This window comes from Podarcis vaucheri (assembly GCF_965113315.1).
Source record: "Podarcis vaucheri genome assembly, chromosome: 4".
Classification (NCBI taxonomy): Eukaryota; Metazoa; Chordata; class Lepidosauria; order Squamata; family Lacertidae; genus Podarcis; species Podarcis vaucheri.
Genome location: NC_138762.1, coordinates 81,945,714 through 81,971,277, shown reverse-complemented (window position 1 = coordinate 81,971,277; position 25,564 = coordinate 81,945,714). Strand labels below are relative to the sequence as shown.

At 42.4% G+C, this 25,564-nt stretch overlaps 2 protein-coding genes across 2 annotated transcripts; both read left to right on the top strand.

Moving 5' to 3' along the window:
- Positions 1–338: 338 nt before the first annotated feature.
- F10 (coagulation factor X) lies at positions 339–15,894 on the top strand. Its single transcript, XM_082218734.1, has 8 exons — positions 339–786; positions 3,683–3,843; positions 6,408–6,432; positions 7,628–7,741; positions 9,992–10,123; positions 12,230–12,444; positions 13,334–13,451; positions 14,749–15,894. The coding sequence occupies exons 1-8, from the start codon at positions 609–611 to the stop codon at positions 15,297–15,299; spliced, it is 1,494 nt and encodes a 497-aa protein (XP_082074860.1). The 5' UTR covers positions 339–608; the 3' UTR covers positions 15,300–15,894.
- A 135-nt stretch (positions 15,895–16,029) lies between these two features.
- On the top strand, positions 16,030–25,131 carry PROZ (protein Z, vitamin K dependent plasma glycoprotein). Its single transcript, XM_082218770.1, has 8 exons — positions 16,030–17,023; positions 17,628–17,791; positions 18,214–18,238; positions 19,658–19,771; positions 21,216–21,347; positions 22,394–22,479; positions 22,791–22,905; positions 24,492–25,131. The coding sequence occupies exons 1-8, from the start codon at positions 16,951–16,953 to the stop codon at positions 25,007–25,009; spliced, it is 1,227 nt and encodes a 408-aa protein (XP_082074896.1). The 5' UTR covers positions 16,030–16,950; the 3' UTR covers positions 25,010–25,131.
- Positions 25,132–25,564: the final 433 nt, after the last annotated feature.

The following is a 25,564-nucleotide window of genomic DNA, read 5'->3' as shown; positions in this document are numbered from 1 at the left end:
ATGGTTCTCTCTGTTGCTTGCTTTTCCACTCTTAAATTCAGTTCTCCACATTTCTGCAACAGCTTGCGATTTAAAAAAAAGAATGAAAATTATTCAGCATTTTAGTGCAAATACCTCCTAGTAACCATGCTTTCGTGTGCAGTTTTGACCTAAGGTGCGCATTTTTGCAAGCATGTTTGAATATTATTTTCACTAACATAATTAATTTTTAGGCACCTTCACCCCTAATATATGCATTTCACTTCTTCTCTCTTACTTTCTTGTTCAGATACTGCAAAAGAGACACCCATGACAAAATGTTTCTGGGAAGGGGAGGGGGCGGAGAAGAGACTTCATTCGGAACAAATTGCCCAAATGGGTTTGTTTTGAATTTTCTTGTGAACAGAGGGCTTATTTCCGTAAATGTAATCAGCTTTTGACTTACAGACACACTTCCTCTGTGCCTAAATATCTGAGGAGAAAAGCAAGGGAAGCTGCTTTTTGAAGCATCCAAGGCACCACTTTGCCTTTACTCTGCCTCTTATGACCTTACTTGGAAAAGACCAGGATGTCTTATCATTCAGCACAATAATTTGGATAATCCTCATCCAAACACAACCCCGTTTGTTATGTGTGATAAGAGGTGCAGCCCAGCAACAGGAAGTGTGCTGTTTGAACCTTATTCACGACTAGCCCCTGCAGTAGAACAGTGTGTTGTTTTTCCACGGATAGGCACCATGGCTAGCCAGCTGTTCCTCATTCTGATTCTCACTTCTCTGTCAAGTTTCCTGAAGGCAGAAAGAAATGGTAAGAGAGCCTTAAATCATTTCTCTGTCTCTCCTTGCAATTGCTTTCACTTATTTCGAATAAGAATTATTATTTTTCCTTTGTGTGTAGGAAGAAAGTAAGGGTCACAAATTAGGAGAAGTCTTCTCCACCAAAAGGGTCTCAGTATATTATACAGTATAATGCATCTTGTTTGCCTGTGTATGGTGTGGGAATTAATTTCTAGGCTGCATATGCACCATACATTTAAAGCACTCCCCCCCCCCAATAATCCTGGAAACTATAGATTACCCATCACAGAGCTACAATGCATTGAGGAACTACAGTTCCCAAAATTCTTTTTTGGGGGGTGTTGCTTTCAATGTGATTTAAATGGTGTGGGAAAGCACCATGGAATGTAGTTCTGTCTGTGAGATGGTAAAAATACATTCTCTTTCAGCTACGGGGTGGTGGGAGAGAAAATTATATACATGACAAGGGAAAGAGCCCTTCATATAGCAAATAAATGTTTCTGATGAGGAAGGCAGAAACATATATCTAATATTGTCCCTAGAAAAATAAAAAGTGTGACACAGAAGGAGTTAATAAACAAGAAACGGTGAGAATGATAGTGGAAGTAATGTTTCTGTGAAATGAAGAAATGCACCTAGTTTTAGTTGGGGAGGGGGGAATCATAACATTTCACAGATCAATGAAGTTGTGGCAATAAATTTAATATGCTTGTTCTCTCAAACACACCAATGTTGCTATGAACTGCATAACTTCATAAAAACTTCACATACAATATAACAAGACCCCACTGGCAATCTGGAATGATATTTTTAAACAAGTAGCTGACTTTGGTGTTTTAAATTCATTTTTATGTCATCAGCAAAAGCAATATAGGCTTTATGAATGTTAACACCCTGTTAGTAAACACTTGGTTGGGCATGGAAGCAAGCCATGTTAATTTAACTGTAACCCACTGTTCAGTACAGTTGATTAGGATTATAATGCACTGTACATCACATGCAATCAGCTCAGACGAATGATGATCTGTATTTCTTCATGTGCTTTGGCTACAATGGGAACTGAAGTGGCCAATATGGGATGGGACTAGGGGCACGGAAACAATAGCATATAGTGAAAAAGTGATACCGCCCCATTTTGGGTCTTCATAAACCTCTTCTCAGGAGTCCTCAATGGTTGGCAGGGAATAGGTCAGGCAAAAGGTAGTATTTATTCACACCACAGGTAGTTAAAATTATGGAATTCACTGCCACACACGATGTAGTGATGGCCACCAGTTTAGGGGACCAAGCAACATGATGTTAAAAGCACCTTTGCACTTGATGTGCAACTTAAATGCTGGGGCAGGTGGCTGATAATTATTAGCATAACAGCAGATGTGGAGGCAAAATAAGCTTTTCCTCACCTACCTGCCTCCTCCTCCATGCAATTGAAAACTTTAGAGGAGGAATTTTCAGGGTGATCGGAGAAGTGAATAATTTGGGCAGTATAAATTGAGGGATAGAGTTGAAAGGAACGAGGTATGAAAGGTGTAAGCCAGAGAAAACAGCTGGAAGTCAAGGTGGGAGGTGACCAGAGCATGCAGCTGAGGTTTTAGCTGAGATTTTGCAGATGAATCGGTAGATTTCTGCAATGATTTGAGGAGGGGGGAGAAAGAGGAAGAACCAAAGATAAGGCCAGAGCTTTGTGTTTGGCCATCAGGCTTTAGAGGCAGAGCCCAGGGAGTTGGTGAGAGAGAGTCAACAGAGCATCAACAGACTACAGACCCTGAAAGGAGCAAATGACAAAAAGATGGAGTGTGTGCAATTTTGAAAGCAACAAGGTGATGCCTGCAGAAAGTGACTGCTTACAAGATGTGCAGAGTGGCAATCCCAGAATAATGGGTTTTACTTCCACATCTTCGTGGCATGTAGTGAAATCCAATATGGTGGTCTAAGTAGGAATTTTGAGAATTCCTGAGACATAGACCAGGGAAGTCTCCTGATGCCTGTGTTAGCCACCCACCCTGCAACTACAGGCTATTATGCCACCTGTTTCTTCACCCCATGCTGTATGGAAAGAAAGCATTGAATGATTGTGAGAGGTTTCAGAGGGACTTTACTGCTGTGGGAGCAACTAAAGCTGTGTACACATTGCTGTTTCCTCTGGTTCCAGTACACCCACACGACCTCCCTTTTGGATCCATGTACACATGGAGTTACCTGCCATGCAGAGTTATCCTGTAGGTTCTTGAGCAGTCCTGCTGTTTGATGTGTTTTCCTTCAAACCAGTTTCAATTCAAAAGGAAAACTTAAGCCACTTTCACAGCTAAGCTGAGGTGTGTGGATTTGAGACAGCCGTTGCTCATGCAAGGATTACAGCACATACACAGATGGGGAGCAGGTTGCAAGGGGTGCAAAAACCCAACAGGTAGTGTGCATCAAGTGAATACATTCCCTCCTCCCACTCTGGTGTGTACAACAATGTGCGAATGCCACTTGAAACGCAGTGGGTGTGCTGGGGTGGGGATGAGCTTGCTGTTTTCAGCTGCAAAATGGGAGTGGCTTTCTCCCCCCCCCCCCAGTGAAATATGAGAAGGCTGGAAGCGAAGTAAGTCAACCTCCTCTAGGGAGCAGCAGCCACCACAAGCACTGGGTGGCTTATCTTCACTCCATAGGCAAACATATGAGCCAGGCGGTCTAGCCTAAGAACTGAATCACTTGCCCTGTGGATGCGGCCTCATACAACATGCACATGAGACGGAAAGAGACAGAGAAAGAACCATGGTGTGCTTTCTATCACAAGCAGAGATGTGAAACCATGTGCAACATTTATCTATAAATGCAAAACAGTTTTCCATAATGTGTTTTGAAATATGCATACAAGACCTGAGTTGGTGGCTGTTTTTTGTTGTTGTTTTTTTCTTTAGTGTTTCTACAGGATAAAAAGGCAAACAATTTTTTGGAACGAGCAAAGCGTGCCAATTCTCCTTTTGAGGAGTTTAGGCAGGGAAACATTGAAAGGGAGTGCATGGAAGAGAGGTGCTCCAAGGAAGAAGCCAGAGAAGCCTTTGAAAACCAAGAGAAAACTGTAAGGAGAAAGCTGGCCAGTGTGTTTGCTTTGCCTTCATATGACTGCCTCTTTCTGTCCTCTGGAACAAGATCAAAACAGGGTCGACAGCTATGTTCTACCAGCCGTGCCTTCACAGTGGAACTGTCAGCTGTATTTAACAGCTTCCTACTCCTGCAAATAGGGACACAGGTGGCGCTGTGGGTTAAACCACAGAGCCTAGGACTTGCCAACCAGAAGGTCGGTGGTTTGAATCCCTGCGACGGGGTGAGCTCCTGTTGCTCGGTCCCTGCTCCTGCCAACCTAGCAGTTTGAAAGCATGTCAAAGTGCAAGTAGATAAATAGGTACTGCTCCAGCGGGAAGGTAAACGGCGTTTCCGTGCACTGCTCTGGTTCGCCAGAAGCAGCTTAGTCATGCTGGCCACATGACCCAGAAGCTGTATGCTGGCTCCCTCGGCCAGTAAAGTGAGATGAGCGCCGCAACCCCAGAGTCGTCTGCGAATGAACCTAATGGTCAGGGGTCCCTTTACCTTTACCTTTACTCCTGCAATACCCTAGCGTTCTCTCCATGTGCTACTATTTCCCCCTCTTCTTCCTTACTATTGCTTCTTCCAGCTGGAGAACAAACTGGAACCCAGCCATATCTCTCCATATCTCTCTCCCTAAGCCAGGAATGGGGAATCTGGGACTGTACAGACGTTGTTGGAATCCAACTCCCATTAGTCCCAGCCAGCAATGTCAAGGATAAGAGATGATGGGAATTGTAGACCATTGACATCATTCTGCAGGGTCCCCATCCCTGTCCTAGACAAAGCAGAGGAGGGGGAAATTGTGGATAATAATAATGAAAAAGGGAGTGGACAAGCAGGAAGGGTCAAGACTGTCTATTGAATAATACCACTCTGACAACTCTGTTGTGAAGGTGCACTCAGTAGTGTGTGGTTGGCCCTGTTTTATATTGCATCTTAAATGATATTTTTCCCATGCTTACATATATGTGTGCAGCAGCTGATTCCTTTATTAATATTTTATTAACATATTTCTATTATTTTTATTACTGTACAAAAACAGCTGAGATACAGTGGTTCTTCATAAGATATAGAACAGTCAAGACCAAAAACATAAGTCATTAAAATCATTAGAAATATTAAGAATGTTAATTGTGTAGGTAACAAGGTATTAAGGACACTTAAGGCATAGAAGCTATGGTAAGTTAAGAAAAACAGGAACTTAACACTGATGTGGCATACTTATTAGAAATATTAGAGTGTTACAAACATTACAGTGATGAAACAAAATTAACAATACAGCAGCTACCTACTTGCTTGCAACACATCATCTCCTTGTTTATTTACGTGCCAATTCTACTATGAAAGGAGAATCATAGAATCATAGTGTTGGAAGAAAGAGTTTCTCTTTATCAAAAGAGAAATAAAAGAAAAGCATCAATCAACACCTTTACATTGCATTTCTCTTCTTCCCCTCTAATACTTTATGCTCCTCTCACACTTCATAATAAACTCAAATATTTTGTTCAATGCACTTAATGACCAGAAGACATTTATTTAATTCCACCCCCTTATAATTCTCAGACTCTTTCATGAGTGGTCTGTTTCACCCTTACCTGTCATAAATTATGGCCATCTACTCAACAAGCCAGAAAGACAAGAGTAAAGGTAATAAAGGAATTCCACAGGTAGGAAAGAGGGGAATCTGCAAGTGATAAAGGGGGAACTCTGAAATAGCAATCCTCCCTTAAGTTGCCTTAGTCCAGGTAGTGCAATATTGTCTCTCAGTTAGCTAATGCTTCTTTTCTTTTAGTATTAATAATGGCAGTCAATTGCCATTACTAAATACTAATATTAAACCAATTAAATTAAATACAATTAAATATTAATTGTACATTAATTTAATACTTTAATTAATACATTAATTAAATGTACATTAATTTAAATGCAATTAAACCAAATGCAATTATTTTTTGCAAATACTCCCAGATCTGTTTGAAGTTGTGAATATATGCACAGCTCTTGTTGATACTTGACATAGTATTCTTCTTAATCTACCCGCCCTCCCACCTAAGGTCCCAAGGTGGGTTACATTACAAAACAATGTTAGTACTGTTTGCTAGGTCAGTTCAGGTGGCTTAAGCAGTTCCATTATGCTAGGCGGCAGGCTGTAGCAGAAATTGGCAGAGGACTGAAAGATGTCCTTAATTGGCAGACTCTGTCTATACTGTTGGCCTGTCTATACTGGTCCTCAGTTGGGTTACAGCCTGACCTAAGGTGGATCACAAAAGCAGCACTGCTGCCCAATGAATATGTGGTCTGAAAATTAACAAGTGGGTCTACATTTCTTGATGGGTTCTGCTGAGTCTGTTTGAAGACTATCTCATTGAGGTGAGTAAGGATGCAAAGTAACAGGTACACCTGTGCTTCTGGGACAGCGGTCACAGCTAGAGTGAAGTAAGGCATCGGAGCTCTAACATGACCAGATTATGGGAAGAGCTGCTGCTGTTGCTGCTGCTGCTGCTGTTGGAAGAACTGCTATATTGTTGTAAATAAAATCTGCTGTTTTCTTATTAGGAGGAGTTCTGGAATGTGTATGTAGGTAAGAGATCCATATTTTTTCCCAACCAAGTATTTCTTTAAAATGCTGTTGATATGTATTAGATAAGAAATAAATTAGTTGATTCATTGGGTAATATCCAACTAAGGCAATAATCCAAGTAGATTTGAGTTGCTTGACTTCTATGAGTCTACTCACAGTATGACTAATGTAGGATATACATTATTATTGTTGTTGTTGTTGTTTCAGATTCAATTATACTTCTTAGCTAGGACAGTTTTTAGTTGTTCCAGGTTAATGTGAACTACTTTGATTGTGACAAAGGAACTGTAGCTCCATGTTTTAATGCTCCCCAGCCTGTATCTTAGTAGAAAACATGTTCAGAGATGCTAAATTGTGTGTTTCCACTCTCCCATGGCTGCATAAAACTGATAAAGGAAGACCCTATGCCACATATTGACTGACTGGTGCCTTCAACATATATATATTTGAAACAACAGAAGCAAAGCCTGCTGGTGGAAGAGTTTTACCTTTTGGTAGGGGTGAGACTGAGAGAGCCAAAGCAAACAAGGGATTACAATCCACGTTTGCAAAGGTGGCTTCCTATTTTCAAAGGATGGCAGCAACTCTTAGAGCTGTGAGCAGCTGTTTCAAGAACTTATGATCAGCATTTTGCAATAGGAATGAAAGCTGAACCTATATGCCCCACACATCGACAATAAGTGTGCTTATAAGACCCCAGTCCATAGCAAGTTCTATTAATTTCAGTGGAACTTACCTCAATATAATGTCTAGGATTTAGGCACAGGAGCTGTAGCAACAGTGGAGCAGACCACCTTAGAAGCTGGTGGACTCTCCTTTGTAAGAGGTTTCAAAGCTGAGGCTGACTGGCCACCTATCAGGGACATCATAGTGGTAGAAGCCCTATCAGTGGCGTAGCGTGGGGGTGCAGGGGGGGCTGGCCGCACCGGGCGCAACATCTGGGGGGGCACGGAAGAGACTCGAGTGCTAAAATCCACGGGTTAGGGGGCGCAAATTACTTGACTTGCCCCGGGTGCTGACAACCCACGCTACACCACTGAGCCCTATGTTGACAGGTAGTTGGACTAGATGAACTTTGGGGAACCAGTATAAAAAGTGACACCAGGTAACCTAATATTTTCATTCTTAACACATTCATTAATACCTTGGATAACAAGAAATTATATTACACAAATATTTTTCCCCCAAATGCTAGATGGGGATCAGTGTGCTTCAAACCCTTGCCATGACCGTGGAACGTGCAAAGATGGCATTAATAAATATACCTGCACATGTTTGGATGGCTATGATGGGCCGAACTGTGATACTGGTAAGTTGTGTTTCAGTTGCAAAATAGCAGTGACTCTCTTTTTTGTTGGTTTATTTCACCACGTTCTCTGAGGGTGGGCTCCATACAGCTCCATAGAAGCATCCTAGGCTGAGACGATACAGAACAGCATTTCTAAATATGTTGTTATGAATGTGGGAACTGCCAATACCATTTCTCTCTCTCTGCTAGTTTTCCTTCCGGCTCGAAGGTTGTTGGTCTTCCTCCCTCCATTTTCTACTTCAGGTGCACGTTGCTCCCAGGCCTTCTCTTTGTGAAACACAGATTCCATTTTTAACAGGCCATCCCAATCCCTGCCGAACTGTGGTCTTTGTCCTCAACCAGGGTCTGTGTTCCTTTGGAGAACTGAAGACATGGCAGAGGCTGTCGTAGCTTTAAGAAATAGGATTTATTCACATATTTACACCTGAATTTAGATGGAGGGACTACAGATCTCAAGAGGGACTTGTCCCTCACAACAGTACAGTATTTGAGTCCAAGGCATCTCTCCCAGCCAGCCAGCCAGCCTAAATCGTCCTGCATTTTTCAGCTATTCCAAGCTTTGTGAAAGGCCCCTAAACTCTTCCTGTCTTATTACATCCAGTTACCCTGGCAACCTGTCTCTCTTCACACCGGAAACTTAGGAGCCAAGTCCTGGCGTTCGTGGGGACTTGAGCCTCACAAAGTTGATGGACATTCCCATTCAAATGCTGTGTGTGCACTGCGTCATGTGATAGATTATGTGGGGCAAGGCTTACCCGGGCCCCCACAATATTTTATTCATGTTGGTACCCCTGACAGTTCTCTTGCATTGCCAATGGTCCTCAGTGGCTCTGCATTGTTTTGTAACAGCCCGTGCTTGGCCAGGTCCTTTTGCATAGGCTAGGCCAGGATTTCCTCTGCAGCTTGTATTTCTCCTTTCATATCCCAAAATCTTACCATTTATTAATTTATTGGTTTAGGGGACTCTCCCCCCACCTAGGAATGCGGGTGGCGCTGTGGGTTAAAGCACAGAGCCTAGGGCTTGCTGGTCAGAAGGTTGGTGGTTCGAATCACCGCGACGGGATGAGCTCCTGCTGCTTGGTCCCTGCTCCTGCCAATCTAGCAGTTAGAAAGCACGTCAAAGTGCAAGTAGATAAATAGGTACCGCTCCAGCGGGAAGGTAAACGACATTTCTGTGCGCTACTCTGGTTCACCAGAAGCGGCTTAGTCATGCTGGTCACATGACCCGGAAGCTGTACGCCGGCTCCCTCAGCCAATAAAGCGAGATGAGCGCTGCAACCCCAGAGTCGGCCACGACTGGACCTAATGGTCAGGGGTCCCTTTACCGTTACCTCCCCCCCCCATAAATAATATGCTGTACGGCACCAGCTGGGAACTAGAGGCAGACATCACCTATCATTTCAGTTCCCTGATCCTTTTAAATGTTCGCTACGGTGAAATCCTAAGGAAGGGGAGAGCTTATGCATCTGACTGCAGGGTTGAAGTAAACGTTCCTCTTTAAATGTAACTTGAGCAAAACAGGATTCCCATATGTATTAGATAAGTATTTAAGAATGCTTCTCATGGCCATATTGTTGACCACTGAGAATAAGATGCTGGTCTGATCCAGGAGATTTGATTCTTACGTCCCTATGCATTTATGGTATCCACACAATGGCTGCGTTTGCACATAATGGTAGCCTGACTATCTGGCTTATTGTGTTTTATTGTGAATGAGCAATTCCTGCCAAATTGTTCCTACTCCGCTCCTCCAGGGTTTGTGGTTTCTTTCTCCCTAGCAAACCACAATAGCTAGCCAGTCCTGACCCACAATTTGTTGTTCTTTTGTTGGCTTGCTGATCATGGCTTGTTAGGGAACAACAAACCATGATTTCTGGTTCAAACATAAACGAGGCTTCCTGTTTTGTTTCTCCCACTGGAGCAAAGCACACAGTTTCAAAAATTGTTGCTACGTCTTGGAGGACGTTATGCCCAGGCTTGCGGTCATGAAATGGCTAGACTACAAACCAATTTTCCTGAAAAGCAGTTGGCTTTTCAGTGACCCTCAACAATTGCCCCATTTGTCCATTGGTAGAGCTTTAGCTTAAACAGTAGAGAACACAAAGGAATTACCCAGTGCAACAAAAAAATGCATTGAAAAATTTACAACCTAGAGGAAAATGGCTCTGGCTCCAAGTAACATTTTAACCATTGCCTGAAAAATGTGTGTTAATTTATTCTTCAGCACTCATGTATTTGTCTTTTATACAGTCATACAAAGATCCTGCAAATTGCAAAATGGTGGCTGTAAGCAGTTCTGCAGGCTTGTAGAAAACAATATTGAATGCTTTTGTGCCAATGGATATATTCTGGAAAACAATGGACAATCCTGCATTCCTACAGGTATGAAGCCATTTGTTTGGTTGAAGCAACTTGTTATAATTATATATTCTTATTTTTGGGGGTGCATTTTTGCATGCACTGTCTTTTTTAATGCTACCAACAGTTTAATTTCGAGTTTGCTTTTCCCCTTTTACAAGGATATTCTCAAACTTTCTTATCTCCATTTTTTCTCTTCATGTTCTGAAATAAATCCATAAATTTCCAGGAGTCTTCAGCAATCTAAAGTTGTTGTGTCTCCTATTCACAAAATAAGTTAAAGAAGAGGAAGAGGGACATGGGCTGACATATTGATGCTGACAACGTTTTCTTGCTACTGCAAAATTAAAATCCTGCATGCACGAAGAGCACCCATATCACAATAAATAGCCATTCAGAAGCACCCATAGAATTTGTTCTTTTGACTTCTACCTTAAAATAAATCACAGTACCAAAAAAAAAAAAAAATGTTAAGAGAGACACTGGAGGTACTATTTCCCCCCCTCGTTTTTCCCTCACCCAGCAATATCAGTGTTTGTTTTTTTAAAGGATTAGTTACTATAAGCCATGAAAGATGCATTTTAAAGTTAAACCCTAATTTCATATCTAAACCTCTGTGATGTTCCGCATCTATTTATTTATTTATTTCAATTTTATTTTATTTTATTTACATACCGCCCTATACCCGCAGGTCTAAGGGCTGTTCACAGGATAAAATCAGAATATAAAACCACAAAATACTTCTATCTGCACTTTGTGTTCTGCATCCTTTATTATTGATACATAGTTTGTTTCTAACTGTGAGTGCACAGATTCTGATGTGGTTTAAGGGTCTGAGAAAGAGAATTTTTTTAATCAAAAAGAATTTCATTTGACCATTAGATCTGAAGGTCCTTTAGCTGATATTTTCATTTTAAGGTGACCTATGTCTTTCCTCTGTGCTTTTTTAAATTTCATCATATTTGAAAGGTGCAATGAAAAGATAGTTGGTCACAGGAAAATTAAGTAATCATAGGTTCGTAAGGCACTCTTGCGAATGTTTATTCAAAAATAATGCTCCATTGAGTTCAATGGGTCTTTGTCTTCTGACTTCCCTTCTTTCCTACTTTGTCCACCTTTCATCTTCCTGGATCCAAGCCACATCCAGGAGCCAGTTTCTTGACCCAGGGCTGGTTATATGGAGCATATGACTCTCTTCTTCAAACAGCTCCACTGGCTACCAATCTGTTTCTGGGCACAATTCAAAGTGTTAGTTATGGCTAAGAAAGCCCTAAACAGCTTGGGTCAAAGCTGTCTGAAGGACTTATACAAACCTGCTTGGGCTTTGAGATCTTTGGGAGAGGCGCTTCTCTAGCTCCCGCCACCCTCACAGATATGCTTGGTAAGGATGTGGGTCAGGGCCTTTTCTGTGGCTGCTCCCAAACTTTGGAATTCCTTCCCTAGAGAAGCTGGACTGGCTCCTTCCTTGTGAAACAGGTGAAAGCATTATTGTTCCAACAGCCTTTGGAAACTGGCTGCTTTTAATGAGGGGGCTTGTGCCGTGCTTTTTTTTGTATTTTTTTGTAAAATTTAAATAGATGTGTGTGTGTGTGAGAGAGAGAGAGAGAGAGAGAGAGAGAGAGAGAGGGAGGGAGGGAGATTTAATTCTATAGATTCTAATTTTTAATTATTTTTTCTATGGTTTTAGTGCTTTTTATTTTTATCTGTAAGCCGTCTTGAGTATCTTCAGGGGAAAAGGCAGGGCATAAATAAATATAAAAATAAAAATAATATTTCAGCCCTCCGTAGGAAAAGGCATATTTTAAAAGACTGACTTTTTGTTTCTGTTAAGTTGTGGGTGAACATATCAGACGACACAGCGATTCCTCAAACAGCTCTTGTTTATTCACAGGCCAGAACAGAACTGAACTGAAGGGTTCAGTCAGCCTGCTTATATAGAGCTCCAGTACAATGTAACTGTAACAATTTTCTAAAACTATCCAATCACTGAACGTCACTTTCGATCCCTTATTTGCATAACTATCTACAGTATCCCCCTGCTGGCCCAGGGTAAGAACTTCAGTACATAACAGTTTCATTGGCACAAGTTGGCTTGGTTGTGTTGCCTAATTTTAAATGCTGTTTTTGCAGTTCCATATCCATGTGGTCGGATTCAGAAAAAGAAGGTGGCAAAGAGAGAAGCAAGTTATTTAGAAGAGTTGGATTATAATGACACACAGATTTTCCCAAGCCCTGGTCCCGAAGCTGAAGAGCCATTGTATGGGATCGAAGAAGATCCTGACGAGGACCGTGGTGTCAGAATAGTTAACGGAGAGGATTGTAAACTGGGCCAGTGTCCTTGGCAGGTAAGTTACTCTGTCATGTATCTTGTATAAATATTATATACCGTACTCATTTATTATCCATATTTAACAATGGACACTGATTCTATCATTTTTAGCTGCTCCCATATTGTATTAAAGTGGGGAACAGCAAGGATCCCCACTCCAGGCTGTGGTTGGCTAGATTACCTGTTTTTAAACTTTTTTTTTTAAAGGCAATAAATAGCTTTTACAAGAAGAGAGTCAGGGCTATGGGCCTGGAACCTTCAGCCTCATCAGGTTTCCCACAGGACTTCAGATTCTGAAGTAGACTATGTAGCTCATGTTCCATCCTGACTGAATCAGACAAGTGAATCTCTTTTGGAATTGGAGTTTGGCAATTCCTTAACCAACCCTGGGCTCTTCCCATCAAGGCATTTTGGGCAAGATGGCATCTCCTCCATTCTCTGTACATAAACTCTTACTTCAGCTTTGGTTGACGGGTCAGAGTCCTCCACCTACACTTGCAGGCAGCAGGCTAGCTTATGGGGCTCAGGCCAGGCTGTATGGCCCTCACAGCTTTTCCCACTCCTTGCCCCTTAGCTTTCCCCTGCTGCCTGAGAAAGCTGCCTCACTCTGCCTAATGGTAGAGACGGCCCTGCTTCCCATTAAACCCCTGACAGAAATGCAGCACGTCACTCAGGCACTTAAAAGTTGCTTTTGTAAATCTTCTCTTTTCTTTTCTTTTCTTTTCTTCCCTGTCTTTGTATGTCCTTATTTGGTCCCCCCCCCCCTCATTTGGCTCTGCCTTATTTTGATTCTTACACGTGTTCTAGAAAGAAGACTCAATACATCCTATGGTGTCATTTCTCCCTCAGAAAAAAAAGCTACTTACTCACACAATCCTGATTTTTGTACCTGCTTCTTTTTTCAGGCACTTCTGATAGATGATGCAGGAGAAGGGTTTTGTGGAGGCACCATTTTGAGCCCAATCTATGTGCTTACCGCGGCTCATTGTATAAATCAGACAAAAACGCTGAAAGTTGTTGTTGGTGGGTATTTTCGATTTTTGTCACCTATTCAAAGACGCTAAATTGTAAAACAAAACACACAAAAAAAATGGTAGGTGAGGTACACAGAGGTAATCACTAATAGTTTTTAATATCTTGCTCAATATCTCACCAACATTCATGTTTTGTAAATTCATGTTTTGTAAATAAGCCTTTGGCTGTGAGCTGTGGTAGTGTGTGTGTGTGTGTGTGTGTGTGTGTGTGTGTGTGTTACTGATCTCATGTGGGATTTTTTAAAAAAGAAATCAGAAGTAGGCAGGTGGGTGTGAATGAATTGGGTATGAACTGTGGTGCTCAAAAGAAGGTGTTTCCCCCCGTGGGGCAATTTGCAGCTTTGGAATATCAGCGATAATTGAGAAAATACACTGGCGGGGGCGGGGGCAGGGAGGATTAGCACCCACCCACAGAAAGCGCAAGTCCCAGTCATGGAAAGTCTAGGGCCAGCCTGTCTGAGGCAGAGCAGCAAATGGCACACACACACATATCGAGATGCATAAAACCCAAGCTGGACAAATTATTCTGTCACCTGAGAGAGCAAATCCCACAAGTACTTCCCTCCCTTTCCTGGCAGGAAAAATGCAACAATAACAAATTGCCATTGGTTTCCAACCTTTTTGTGACTCCCGAAATAAGCTGCCCTCGCTATGCGTAGTGGGAAGACTGGTCCCAGAAATATTCCCAGTAGCAGACTACTACAGTTCCCAGAATTCTTTGAATGAAAGAATGCGCTTCAAATGTCCTTCAAATATTTAGCAGGAAGTGTATAGTGTGTACGCAGCCTTAGAAAAAATGCAGATCATCTTGAAGATATCTGGTGGGACTTCCTTACCTTTTCAGCGATTCAGGAGGTGTGCACAACCCTTGCTTACCTCAGGCAGCTGCCACAGAATCTCAGAAAATACTGCTGTTTTCATCCCCCTTCTCTGTTCTTCGTTCTTTCTTCCATTGAATTTTTTAAAAAAGTTATTTGTTAATTTGGTTAAATATATTATCAGGTGTCAAATAATAGGTGTCAAAATTATTATCATTAAACATCAAGAAGTTGGGGTTCTGGGAGGGTGGAAAGACATAGTTTTGTGAGCAAGGACTGGATGAGTTGAGAAGAGATCAGCAAGTTTTGTATTTATTCTGGATCAAATGTTGTGGAGTACAAATGTTGTTGTTTTTATTACCGGTATATTCTAATGGGGGGAGATTAATAACAACACCACCCATTTTGAATACCAATGCACCTCATATTTATATCACATAATAATTATACTGTGTTGTTCTCACACAGGGGAAGTGAACACAACGGTGAGCGCAAGAACAGGGACTGTTCATACAGTGGAGAAGATATACGTACATCAAAAATTTGTTTTGGCAACCTATGATTACGATATAGCCCTCATTCAGCTGAAGACCCCTATCCAGTTTTCCGAAAACGTGATCCCTGCGTGCCTTCCCACTGCCGACTTTGCAAATCAAGTCCTGATGAGAGCAGGAAAGGGTATGATCAGTGGCTTTGGCCGCCTCCACGAAAGAGGCCGAGTATCCGCCACGCTCAAAAAAATTGATGTCCCCTATGTCGAGAGGCATATCTGCAAGCTGTCCAGCAATTTCCCGATCACTGAAAATATGTTCTGTGCTGGTTACCATACCGTAGCCCAAGATGCGTGTCAGGGAGACAGCGGAGGACCACATGTCACTCAATACTGGGACACTTATTTTGTGACTGGTGTAATCAGCTGGGGGGAAGGGTGTGCAAGGGAGGGGAAATATGGGATTTATACCAAGGTGTCGAGATTCATAGGTTGGCTGAGGAGAATAATGCGTCCAAAGCTGCTGTAACACGGTGGACCGTGAGAGGACAACCATTGTCTCCCTGATCATGGTTTATTGTCGTGTTTCACACAGGCATTTCCATGGGTGAATTAAATAGGTCGCTTTGCCTAGGACTTAAACCAGCCTCTGCCAACCAGGATTATTTTTGGACTATAACTCCCATCAGCCTCAGCCAGCACAACTATGCTGGTTGGCATTGATGGGAGTTGTAGTACAAAACATCCTGAGGGCACCAGCTTGGTGAGGCATGACTTACACTATGTTACTTTAATGGCCTCTTCATTTCAAAAGCCTTGTTCAGGTGTTCTTCCAGAACAAGAAAGATCAATATAGTATGTAGTTTTGCCTAATGCAATGCATTCTTGTATGTTATTTTCACTTATATGTACTCTGTGCCCACCTAGTACATGCATTCTTGTGCACATTTACTTGTCTGGAGAACTGGATTGCAAAATTCGGAGAAGTGCAGGTTTTGAAGTATGTTTTGCTTCATGTATTGTTTATAGAAGCACAAATTCCATGTTAGCCTTTAAATGCTAACTGAACTGAATTTCTTCCCCCATCCCTATAATGCCATAATAAAAGAAAGTGTTAACGTTTATCTGATGGGAAAACGCTATGTTGTTATACATCATTTTCAACAACGCATCCTTTACAGTAGCAACAAATTATATGCCTTGTGGACGCTGCTGGGTTTGTTTTGTTTTTTGAAAGCATGTTATCAGGCCATGCGAGTTGAGAGCTGCCACAGAAAGTTAGTATTCCAACCTATTCAGAAATCACAAATCATCTGCTAGCCTGCATCTGAATGGGCCAACCTCCCTGTATTTATCTGGCTAGAGAATGTACATAGCTAATACTTCATGATCTTTGTTTCATTCCATACACTGAATTGTAGCCCCATTTTCTAGTGACTCACAATCTCCCAGTCTATAGCTTGGCAGAAAGCCTGTCCACTAAATTGTGTGTGTTCTCCCTCTAGTGGCCGCAAAGTACCAATGCAGAAACAGTGCTAGAAATGTGTATTCCCCTCCCAAAAAGTGTTAGAGATGAGGGATTTTGATTCAATAGAATAATATTCAGCGTTTTCCAACTTCCTAAAATCCTAACATCCATAAGCCAAATGCAAATCGTACACATATTTACAGTAATTACGCTCTTAAGCATCTCATTCCTAAAAACCATTTGGGTGGAACAAATCGCAAAACTGTAATCGCAACTGAATGTATGCAATCTGTTTTGGATTAGGGCAGACAAGTAGCTTCGTGTGTCCTAGCTCAGCGACAGAGTCCCAAAAGATCCATACAACAGGCTGGCGTGATGAAGTTCTAGGGTATTTCAGTGCCCTCGCCCGTTTACAGAACCCAATTTGCTTTCAGCTGCTGAGGGAAGGGGGTTGAAATATCTTGCCACAACACGGAGTAAGTTTTGGTCAGTTATAGAGATACCCTGGAATGCTTCCTGCCACTTGTTTTCTGTTTCTGTAGGGAAGAAGTCTTTTCTTTCAGAGCTCCCATTTGTAAACATTAGGCCCTGCCATTGCCCTTCTGTTTTCTTACTGGGTTCTTGAACTTTAAACTTTAGTCATTCAGTAACTTCACCCAAGAGCTAACTGCTAAGCAGGAGAAATCCAGTTAACTGTTCCAAGGGGACCAAAATGGGAACTCACAACAACTGGACAATATGGTTTCTCTTCCTTGCATTCATTTTTCATCAGGCAGAATCGAAAGGTATGGTGTTTTGTCCACAACAGTGTTAATTTGCCATATATATATATATGAGAGAGAGCATGGGAATCGGGGGCTTTTAGACTTGTCATTTAATCTGTACCTTTGAGAATTACTCCCCTCCAATACAGTCTTCGTCAGTTAATGTTTAGGTGGAAACTTAGTTGGTTTGACTCACATGGCAGATTCCGTGATTTATATAGATGCAGTTTATTTGGTAGTCAAATTTGATTTGGTTCACATTTTTAAAGCCAGATTGACCAAATTTGCACTTTCTGAAATACAGTAATACGCATGTATCTATGTGAGCTCTCAGCAATAGAGTCTGTTTCATCAGATGCAGCCAAAATTAGTGGTTCGGTCACATGGTCTGTGAAATACATTTCAAAGTTCTGGAACACTTTTGCCTGTGGCACTACCCACCACTAGCACAACCTACTCAAAAGGGTGCCTGGAAAGGTTGAATAAGTTTCCCCAGCTTGACTCTACAGAAAGCTATTCTGATCGCTCCATGCATAGGAAGCGAAATACACATGGAGAGAGATTGCTCCCAGTAGGTTTGTGGGCAACAACTATTTGCTCCCCTCCACCTTTTCCCTCTTTTCAGTGTTTCTGTCGGCCAGGGATGCAAATCAAGTTGTTGCAAGGTCTAAGCGTGCCAGATTCATGTATTTCGAAGAGTTCCTCCAAGGTAATTTGGAAAGAGAATGCCTTGAAGAAAGGTGCACATACGAAGAGGCTAGAGAAGTATTCGAAGACAATGAGAAAACTGTATGTATTCTCAACTTTTCCTTTATGGGCATATCAATCAAGCTGTAGTCCTGGCATTGAAATCCAATTCATGACGCAATAATTGCTGAACCAATGATAAATTCTTAAGATATAATCATTCTTGCACTATTTTCCACAACAAGCCTGTGGGGTAGGTTAGGCTGAGTGGAGATTAGAAATCTGGTTTCCCAATTCCTAGTGTGGCACTCTAACCACTGTACCACATTGGTTCTCACCCCTTACTATTAAGGATCTTTTAAGCAGCCTTTCTGACCCCATTAACTTTTTCTGTCCAAAATCACACAAATCATCAGAGAAATCAGGTGGTAATCCTATATTTGGTACAATATGTTGCTGGGGGAGAGAGAGAGAGAAATGGTCCACTGTTAAAAACAAAACAAAAAAATACATTTTTTCCCCAGGACAAGTTTTGGAATGGCTACTTGGGTAAGTAGTTTTTCATATTTCATTTTTTAAAATTGGATATTATATTAAAAACTAAGGGATTTATTGGAGTTGCTCATTATACTAAAGGAAATCTGTTGATAATAGAGTATATGTTATGAGGCTAATATAGCACTTCCTTTTGCTCTTTTGTTTTGTGGCAAGGAAAATACATAAATAACAAGTCCATTCAATTCCTCCAGCTCTCCTCTATTCTTGGACTTGCCTCATGAACTAGATGATCACAGAAGTAGGGTGTGAGCCAAATTATTGCAGAAAATTTGCCCTTGAAATAAGTGATTAGGCAAACCACTCCAGTTAGGCTTTGGTCCAATTAGTAATTTGGTCTAGAAAACCCAATTATTCTGTTTCAAACTTAGGAAATGTTTAGATTTATTCCAAGTCCACTTATGAGCCAAATTGACTTATCTGGTACTTGGCACTCTGCTACAGCTGTGAAACAGACGCCAGAAGTGTGGGAAAATAGAGTTTGCACGTTTTTGCCGGGAAAGATGAATTTCCCAGCATTCCTGGCACCTGGGCTGCAGACACAGCTGCATTCCAAGTGTCAGAGGGCCATGGCTTATTGGCAAAGAATCTGCTTTGCATGCAGAAGGTCTCAGGTTTGATCTTTGGCATCTTCAGGTAGGAGATGTTCCCTCTACAAAAGCCTGGTGAGCCGCTGCCAATCGGCATAGACAACTGAGGTGGACCATTGGCCTGGCTCAGTTTAAAGCAGCTTCCTATGTTGCAAAGGGTATAAATTTCCTCCCTTCCCGCTGCAGGAGCAGCAGCAAGCAAGCAGCCAGAAAAATTGGGTTCGGAAGCAGTTTGGATACAGATTAACTAGATGGTATAATGCCTTCCAGGACACAGGTGGCGCTGTGGGTTAAGCCACAGAGCCTAGGACTTGCTGATCAGAAGGTTGGCGGTTCGAATCCCTTCGACGGGGTGAGTTCCCGTTGCTTGGTCCCTGCTCCTGCCAACCTAACAGTTCGAAAGCACGGCAAAGTGCAAGTAGATAAATACTCCGGCGGGAAGGTAAACGGTGTTTCCGTGCGCTGCTCTGGTTCGCCAGAAGCGGCTTTGTCATGCTGGCCACATGACTTGGAAGCTGTATGCTGGCTCCCTCGGCCAATAAAGCGAGGTGAGCGCCGCAACCCCAGAGTTGGCCACGACTGGACCTAATGGTCAGGGGTCCCTTTACCTTTATAATGCCTTCCAAGAGTTGCCAAGATTCACATTCTGAAATCAGGACTACTGAAACTGGGCAGCATCCCTTATTGAAATGTGGGTTTTTAGAGGGGAGGGAATGGGGTTCACAAAAACAATTTCGATGCAGCAGCAGAAGAGCAGGAGAAAATATTCTCACTATTCTAAATGCACTTACTAATAATATTTCCTCTCTCCCACTGGCCCCAGATGGTGCACCATGTTCTTCCAACCCCTGCCTGCATAATGGTGTATGCAAGGACAGTATCCGAAGCTACACATGTGATTGTAGAGATGGCTTTGAAGGAGCCAACTGTGCTTTTGGTAAATGGCAATGTTTTCTTTATAAAAAGGCACATGCCACATCATTTCCTACAATCTCTCTAAATATAACATTGTGCCACCAGGTGGTGATGTGGAGTCCCATTTTTCTCTACCTGTTTTCCCTGTTTAAATTTACAACGCTTTAACCTGAAACGCTTCTTTGGTTTGTCTAGATCCAGCCTATGTCACGTAATATCATTATGAATCTCTATCTTCCAACAATAGCTAACTAGGTGCCATAGGAAAATTCACAAGGGTGTTGTACACAATTGTCCCCCTTTCTGTCTGACAAGCAAGATATTACATATTTGATCCTTCTGTTTGTGGATAGAACTGAGATCCAGGGAGATGCTTCAGCTTTAAAACAGATGGTGATGGGAGGTGATTTCCACCAATCACCACCTTCCTCCTACAGCTTCTCATGCCACCTCCATGCTGCTTGTGGGAGGGTCTTAACAACCACATCCTGAACAGATTTTCAGGATACATGGAGGGCTTCAGAGAGAATAAATTGATGAGTCACCTCTTCCCTCCAGCTCTCTAATAAGAATATCCCATGGGTGGAATTCTGAACCCAGCTTGCCATTTCTGATCATAAAGACAGTTGTTCTTCGGGCGAATGATGGATGTGTGAATTGCTTTCTTTTAAATTTATCCCCAAGATAAATGGTAAACTCTTGACTTCCATAGTCAAAAGTGAAATCTGACTGTTACAGCTGGATTACAGCTTTAGTCTTTTCTGGAAAACATTGCTGCCAGGAATTAATGGATGCCGCAAGTGTCATGTATCTCACACAAAAATAGGGACTAGTGGTTAAGCCTGTAGATGCTAGAAAAATAATTGAGCATCAAAGAAAAAAAATTAGGGAAAGGGAGCCCATGTTAATTTATGCAAGATAATTTCAGCTGATTGTTAATTTTGGGTGAGATCTGATATAGTACAAGCTGGCGTATGCTTGCGCAACATAACTTCTCCTTCACTTCTCCCCCCTGAAGTCCCCCAAAACTGCTTTGGAGTTTTGAGGAAGCTCTTAGATTAGATTTTGGGAGGTAGATCAGAGGCTGGAGCAGAGAGAAGTGAAATCAGAAGTCCTGTTGTGCAAGGATATTTCCTCTGCATAAGTGAGTGGATTCACTGGACATTTAACTTTGTTTAAATGCTTGTTCTATACAGTGGTACCTCAGGTTAAGTACTTAATTTATTCCAGAGGTCCGTTCTTAACCTGAAACTGTTCTTAACCTGAAGCAACACTTTAGCTAATGGGGCCTCCTGCTGCTGCCGCGCCGCTAGAGCACGATTTCTGTTCTCATCCTGAAGCAAAGTTCTCAACCTGAGGTACTATTTCTGGGTTAGCGGAGTCTGTAACCTGAAGTGTATCTAACCTGAAGCGTATGTAACCTGAGGTACCACTGTAGTTTTAAATGTGTGTTTTCCCCCCTGTAGCTAAAAATGAGTGCCGCCATGAAATAAACGAGGGCTGCCAGCACTTCTGCTATCCAGAACTGACGTCGTACCGCTGTTCGTGTGCAAAAGCCTATGAACTTGGGAAAGATGCTAAATCATGCCTTCCCCAAGGTAAGTCTAGAAAATGGAAAAGAAAATAATTATTTTAGGAGGCAACAATACAGGCCAATGTACCATAGTAGTTAAGGAAATGAACTGTGATTCAAGTCATAAAATCCAGTGGCTGCTTCATTCTTCCCCTTCTGTAAAACGGGGATAGCTGCCTCTCTTAGTGGGTTGCTAAGAATTGCAGGGATTCCCCCCCCCCCCGGAAAGTCCTTATGTACATCCCTGTACAAAGACTGGATGATATCCAACCTCATGTGAGTCAATGCTTGTGCAATGGAATTCTCTTTCCTGGTCCTTTGTCTCCCAACTCTCTGGTGGTGGGGAAGCTGTGGTGGGGAGGGGAGGAGAGGAAGGGGAAGTCCCATTCTGTTCCTGGGGGTTCCTTCCATTCATAAGTGGGCACTGCTGATTGTCCCCTGCTGTTGCTCTTATTACTACTACTGTGAGAAAAATGTATATCATTATGATTGGTTGGAGTATGCATAGAGAACTGTTATTTTGCAGGGATTGGTGTGTGTGTGTGTGAGAGAGAGAGAGAGAGAGAGAGAGAGAGAGAGAGAGAGAGATGCTTGCACATTGCAGGCAGAGATGCCTACCCATTGGGGTCGCCTTTTGGTGGAGACTGGGTAGCCCTACCCCAATTGCAACATTGCCGAAAAGAACAGTACCTTCCCCACCAACCCATAGGAATAAATTACTTTTTCTTTCCCGTGGAAGAAAGTAAACAAATTACATTCATAAAGTTGTGACATGTGCACATCATCCTTAAAACTCATGCATGCCGTGTATAAAGCCCAAGCCTTCTTTACAATGCGAATTTGAGGGGGAGAAATGAATACCTGGTTTCAGAGTCGTGACAAAACCCACCAAGCAAAACTATAGCTAAATGGAAAGGAACTGTGCTTGTTTTTGTCAACCAAGGATCTGATTGGGTTTAGTGGTGTGTCTGGGCTCTCCCCCCCCCCCACAAAGAAGTTAATATTAAAAATGAATCAAAGTTCTGGAAGCCACTCATAGCATTTCTCCATATTTTTACCTACCATTGTTAGATCAGTGTGCATGCGGCAGACATAAAGACCACTTACCAGTGCAGCTGGATGCAACCGAAACAATCCAGAGAGGATTCCCTTGGCAGGTATGTGAAATGTTGAACACAGCCTTTATCCAGACTTGCTGTAAATATGTGCCTCACCAGTGCTTAGGCAGGTCTGCCCCCATTTTCCTTGCTCAGACCACAGCTTGCTCTCTTCCCTCCTCTCAACTGCCCCTCTAAACTTTTGCCCAATTTGCAGTGCACTCAACATCCCTTTGACTGGTTGTGGTTACACCAGAAATGAGCTTTTCTTCTGTAATGGTGTGTTCCCTGGTGCAGAAGAACGATGTATTCTGCCCTATGGACTTAAAATTGCTAAATTAGAGCCATGTACTGTCTTCCGTACTTTCAAGGTCCTGCTCTTAAACTCAGAAGGAGAATGGTTCTGTGGTGGTGTTCTACTGAAAACTAACTTTGTCCTGACTACAGCTGAATGTGCACGGCGGACTCCCGTCATCGCTGTGATTGGTAGGTAGCCAAATGACCCTTTTGTCAGTTTGCATTTCTTGATCTGATGTGTAGAGATCTTTCCTATTCTACTTAAGCTTCCACCACCCTCTTGAATTATCTGTGTCAAAGAAACAAGCAGAAGGTTCATGTTGTTTGGGTTATTCCTTCGGAGATGCCGATTACAGCTAGTTTAAACTGGTCCTGTTATTTATTTCTGTCAAGGTCTTGCTGACTATAATAATAGGCCAGATGGAGCCTGGATTTCAGACTTTCTCTATCTTTTCCTTCTGGTGTCGTGTTCTGTACATAGTATGCTTTGTTAAGTTTTAGACTTATTGCAAGTTATTGTAAGTGTGAGTTAGTCTGCTGCAACTGGATTTCTTATAGACAGTGCTAATCCTGAATGTACTGGATTTGTGACCATTATGCTCATTTGCCTTCAGTAGCAATAAAGCTCTGATGAATGAAATGCCTCTGCTATTTTGGGGGAATCCTGCAAGGTGTTTAAATTTTTACTCTGCTAACTATACATTGGAATCTACTCTGGATCAATATTGAGTAGAATTTCAATGACAAATCTCCGTTTTGAAAGCTCACAGCCATCTCAGGCATGTCTCCTCTTTGCAATGCAAAAGCGCACGAAGGTACTTTTTGTGCACTTCCCGTACATTTCACACTGGGGGTTGTGCAGGAACTATTATTAACAAGACTGCAACCACTTTGGTTCAGGCAATTGGTGTCGATAACCAACAAAAGATTGCACTTCACCATTGCATTCCAAGATAAGCAGGCGACTGTGACACATACCTAAACTTACCAAATCCATATTAAAAGTTGTAAGAATTCTAGAGAACTTTCCTAGCTTTGCCAAGTCAACCCACTCAGGATTTGACCTGGACAAGAGTACATGACATTTTCAACAACAGTATGGGACGCAGGTGGCGCTGTGGGTTAAACCACAGAGCCTAGGACTTGCCGATCAGAAAGTCGGCGGTTCAAATCCCCACAACGGGGTGAGCTCCCGTTGCTCGGTCCCTGCTCCTGCCAACCTAGCAGTTCAAAAGCACATCAAAGTGCAAGTAGATAAATAGGTACCGCTCCGGTGGGAAGGGAAATGGTGTTTCTGTGCGCTGCTCTGGTTCGCCAGAAGTGGCTTAGTCATGCTGGCCACATGACCCGGAAGCTGTACGCCGGCTCCCTCGGCCAGTAAAGCGAGATGAGAGCTGCAACCCCAGAGTTGGCCACGACTGGACCTAATGGTTAGGGGTTCCTTTACCTTTACCTTTAAGGTTGTAGCATTCTGTGGTTTCTCTTCTTTCTGCCCGTATAAAAATTGGGGTGAAAAGGCGGTAAACATACACATGCATTCCTGCGAGCTCCATATCAAATGTTTGCTCTTCTCACCAAAAAAAGGTTTTGCTGACAGTCCAGATGTGTTTGGAAACTAACAGTATCGCCAGAGTATGTCGTTAAGTCCTATTGAGAAATGGCTATGTGCTTATTTCAATTCAAGGCACTATTGCTATAATAACTGTTTGCCAATGTGAGCCTATTCCAAGCAAATGCTATTGCAACAACTAACGGGTACATCATTACTTACACAGGAATCATCAGGCTGCAAAGAGCTAGGCAAGAAATACCTGTGAAACAGATAAACATACACATCCGCTATGATAGTGACACCGGTGAGAACAACTTGGCTTTGCTGGAACTCGAACAGCACATTGGCTGCAGCAGCCACCACCTGCCCATATGCATCCCAGAGAGGGATTTTGCGGAGCACATGCTGATTTCAGAACGGGAGGCCACTCTTAGTGGCTGGAAAGCCGATGGCAATAACTCCACGGGTTCAATGGCGGAGCTGTCGGTTTCGTACCTCAACGGAGACGAATGCAAGCAAATCCTCAACAGGACACTGATAACAAGGGAATTCTGTGGCTATAGCCGCGAAGTATCGCGAGAACTACTGGCTGGAGGTAGCTTTAGCGCTGTTGACTATAAAGGCACTTGGTTTCTGACGGGTGTTTTAGAACCATGGGCAACAGAAGCAACTAAGTGGGAAACACTTATATTCACTAAGACGACACGATACATGATGTGGTTTAAGCAAAAAATGGACTAACTGAAAGCAAGGGCAGAGGAATATGTGGAATGGCAAGGCCCGGCATTTGTATGTATTTGTGTAGAAGTCAGTTGTAAAAATTACGTGCACTTAACTGTTGACAATAAAACTTTTTGCCCTGACCTATGCATTTTAACAGAACACATTACTAACGGCATTTAAGAAATAATAATAATGTAGCTTTATTTACACAGTACTAGCTGGTCCTGAGATATTGCAACTGTTGGTGCCTTTTGATTTCCATGGCTACATCTGCATGAGTTTTAGCAAGCAAGGGTGCTCCTGTGTGACAGGATTTCACACAACACTTTAAGACATTGTCCTACATGCCATCTTGTAGGGGCAATGAAAGCCCATCTATGTAGGACAAATGTCACCTGCATAGATTGATAAAACCGTGGTGTAAAATCTGACTATAAATTTATGCCAAAAACATTCTTCTTATTCACCGCTGTAGTCTCTTCAGTGGGAATTATCGCATTTATTTCTGTGACTCCTGGGATACACACTGCAGAAAGGAATCGGAATGCTTCACAAAATGGAGCTCTGCAACTA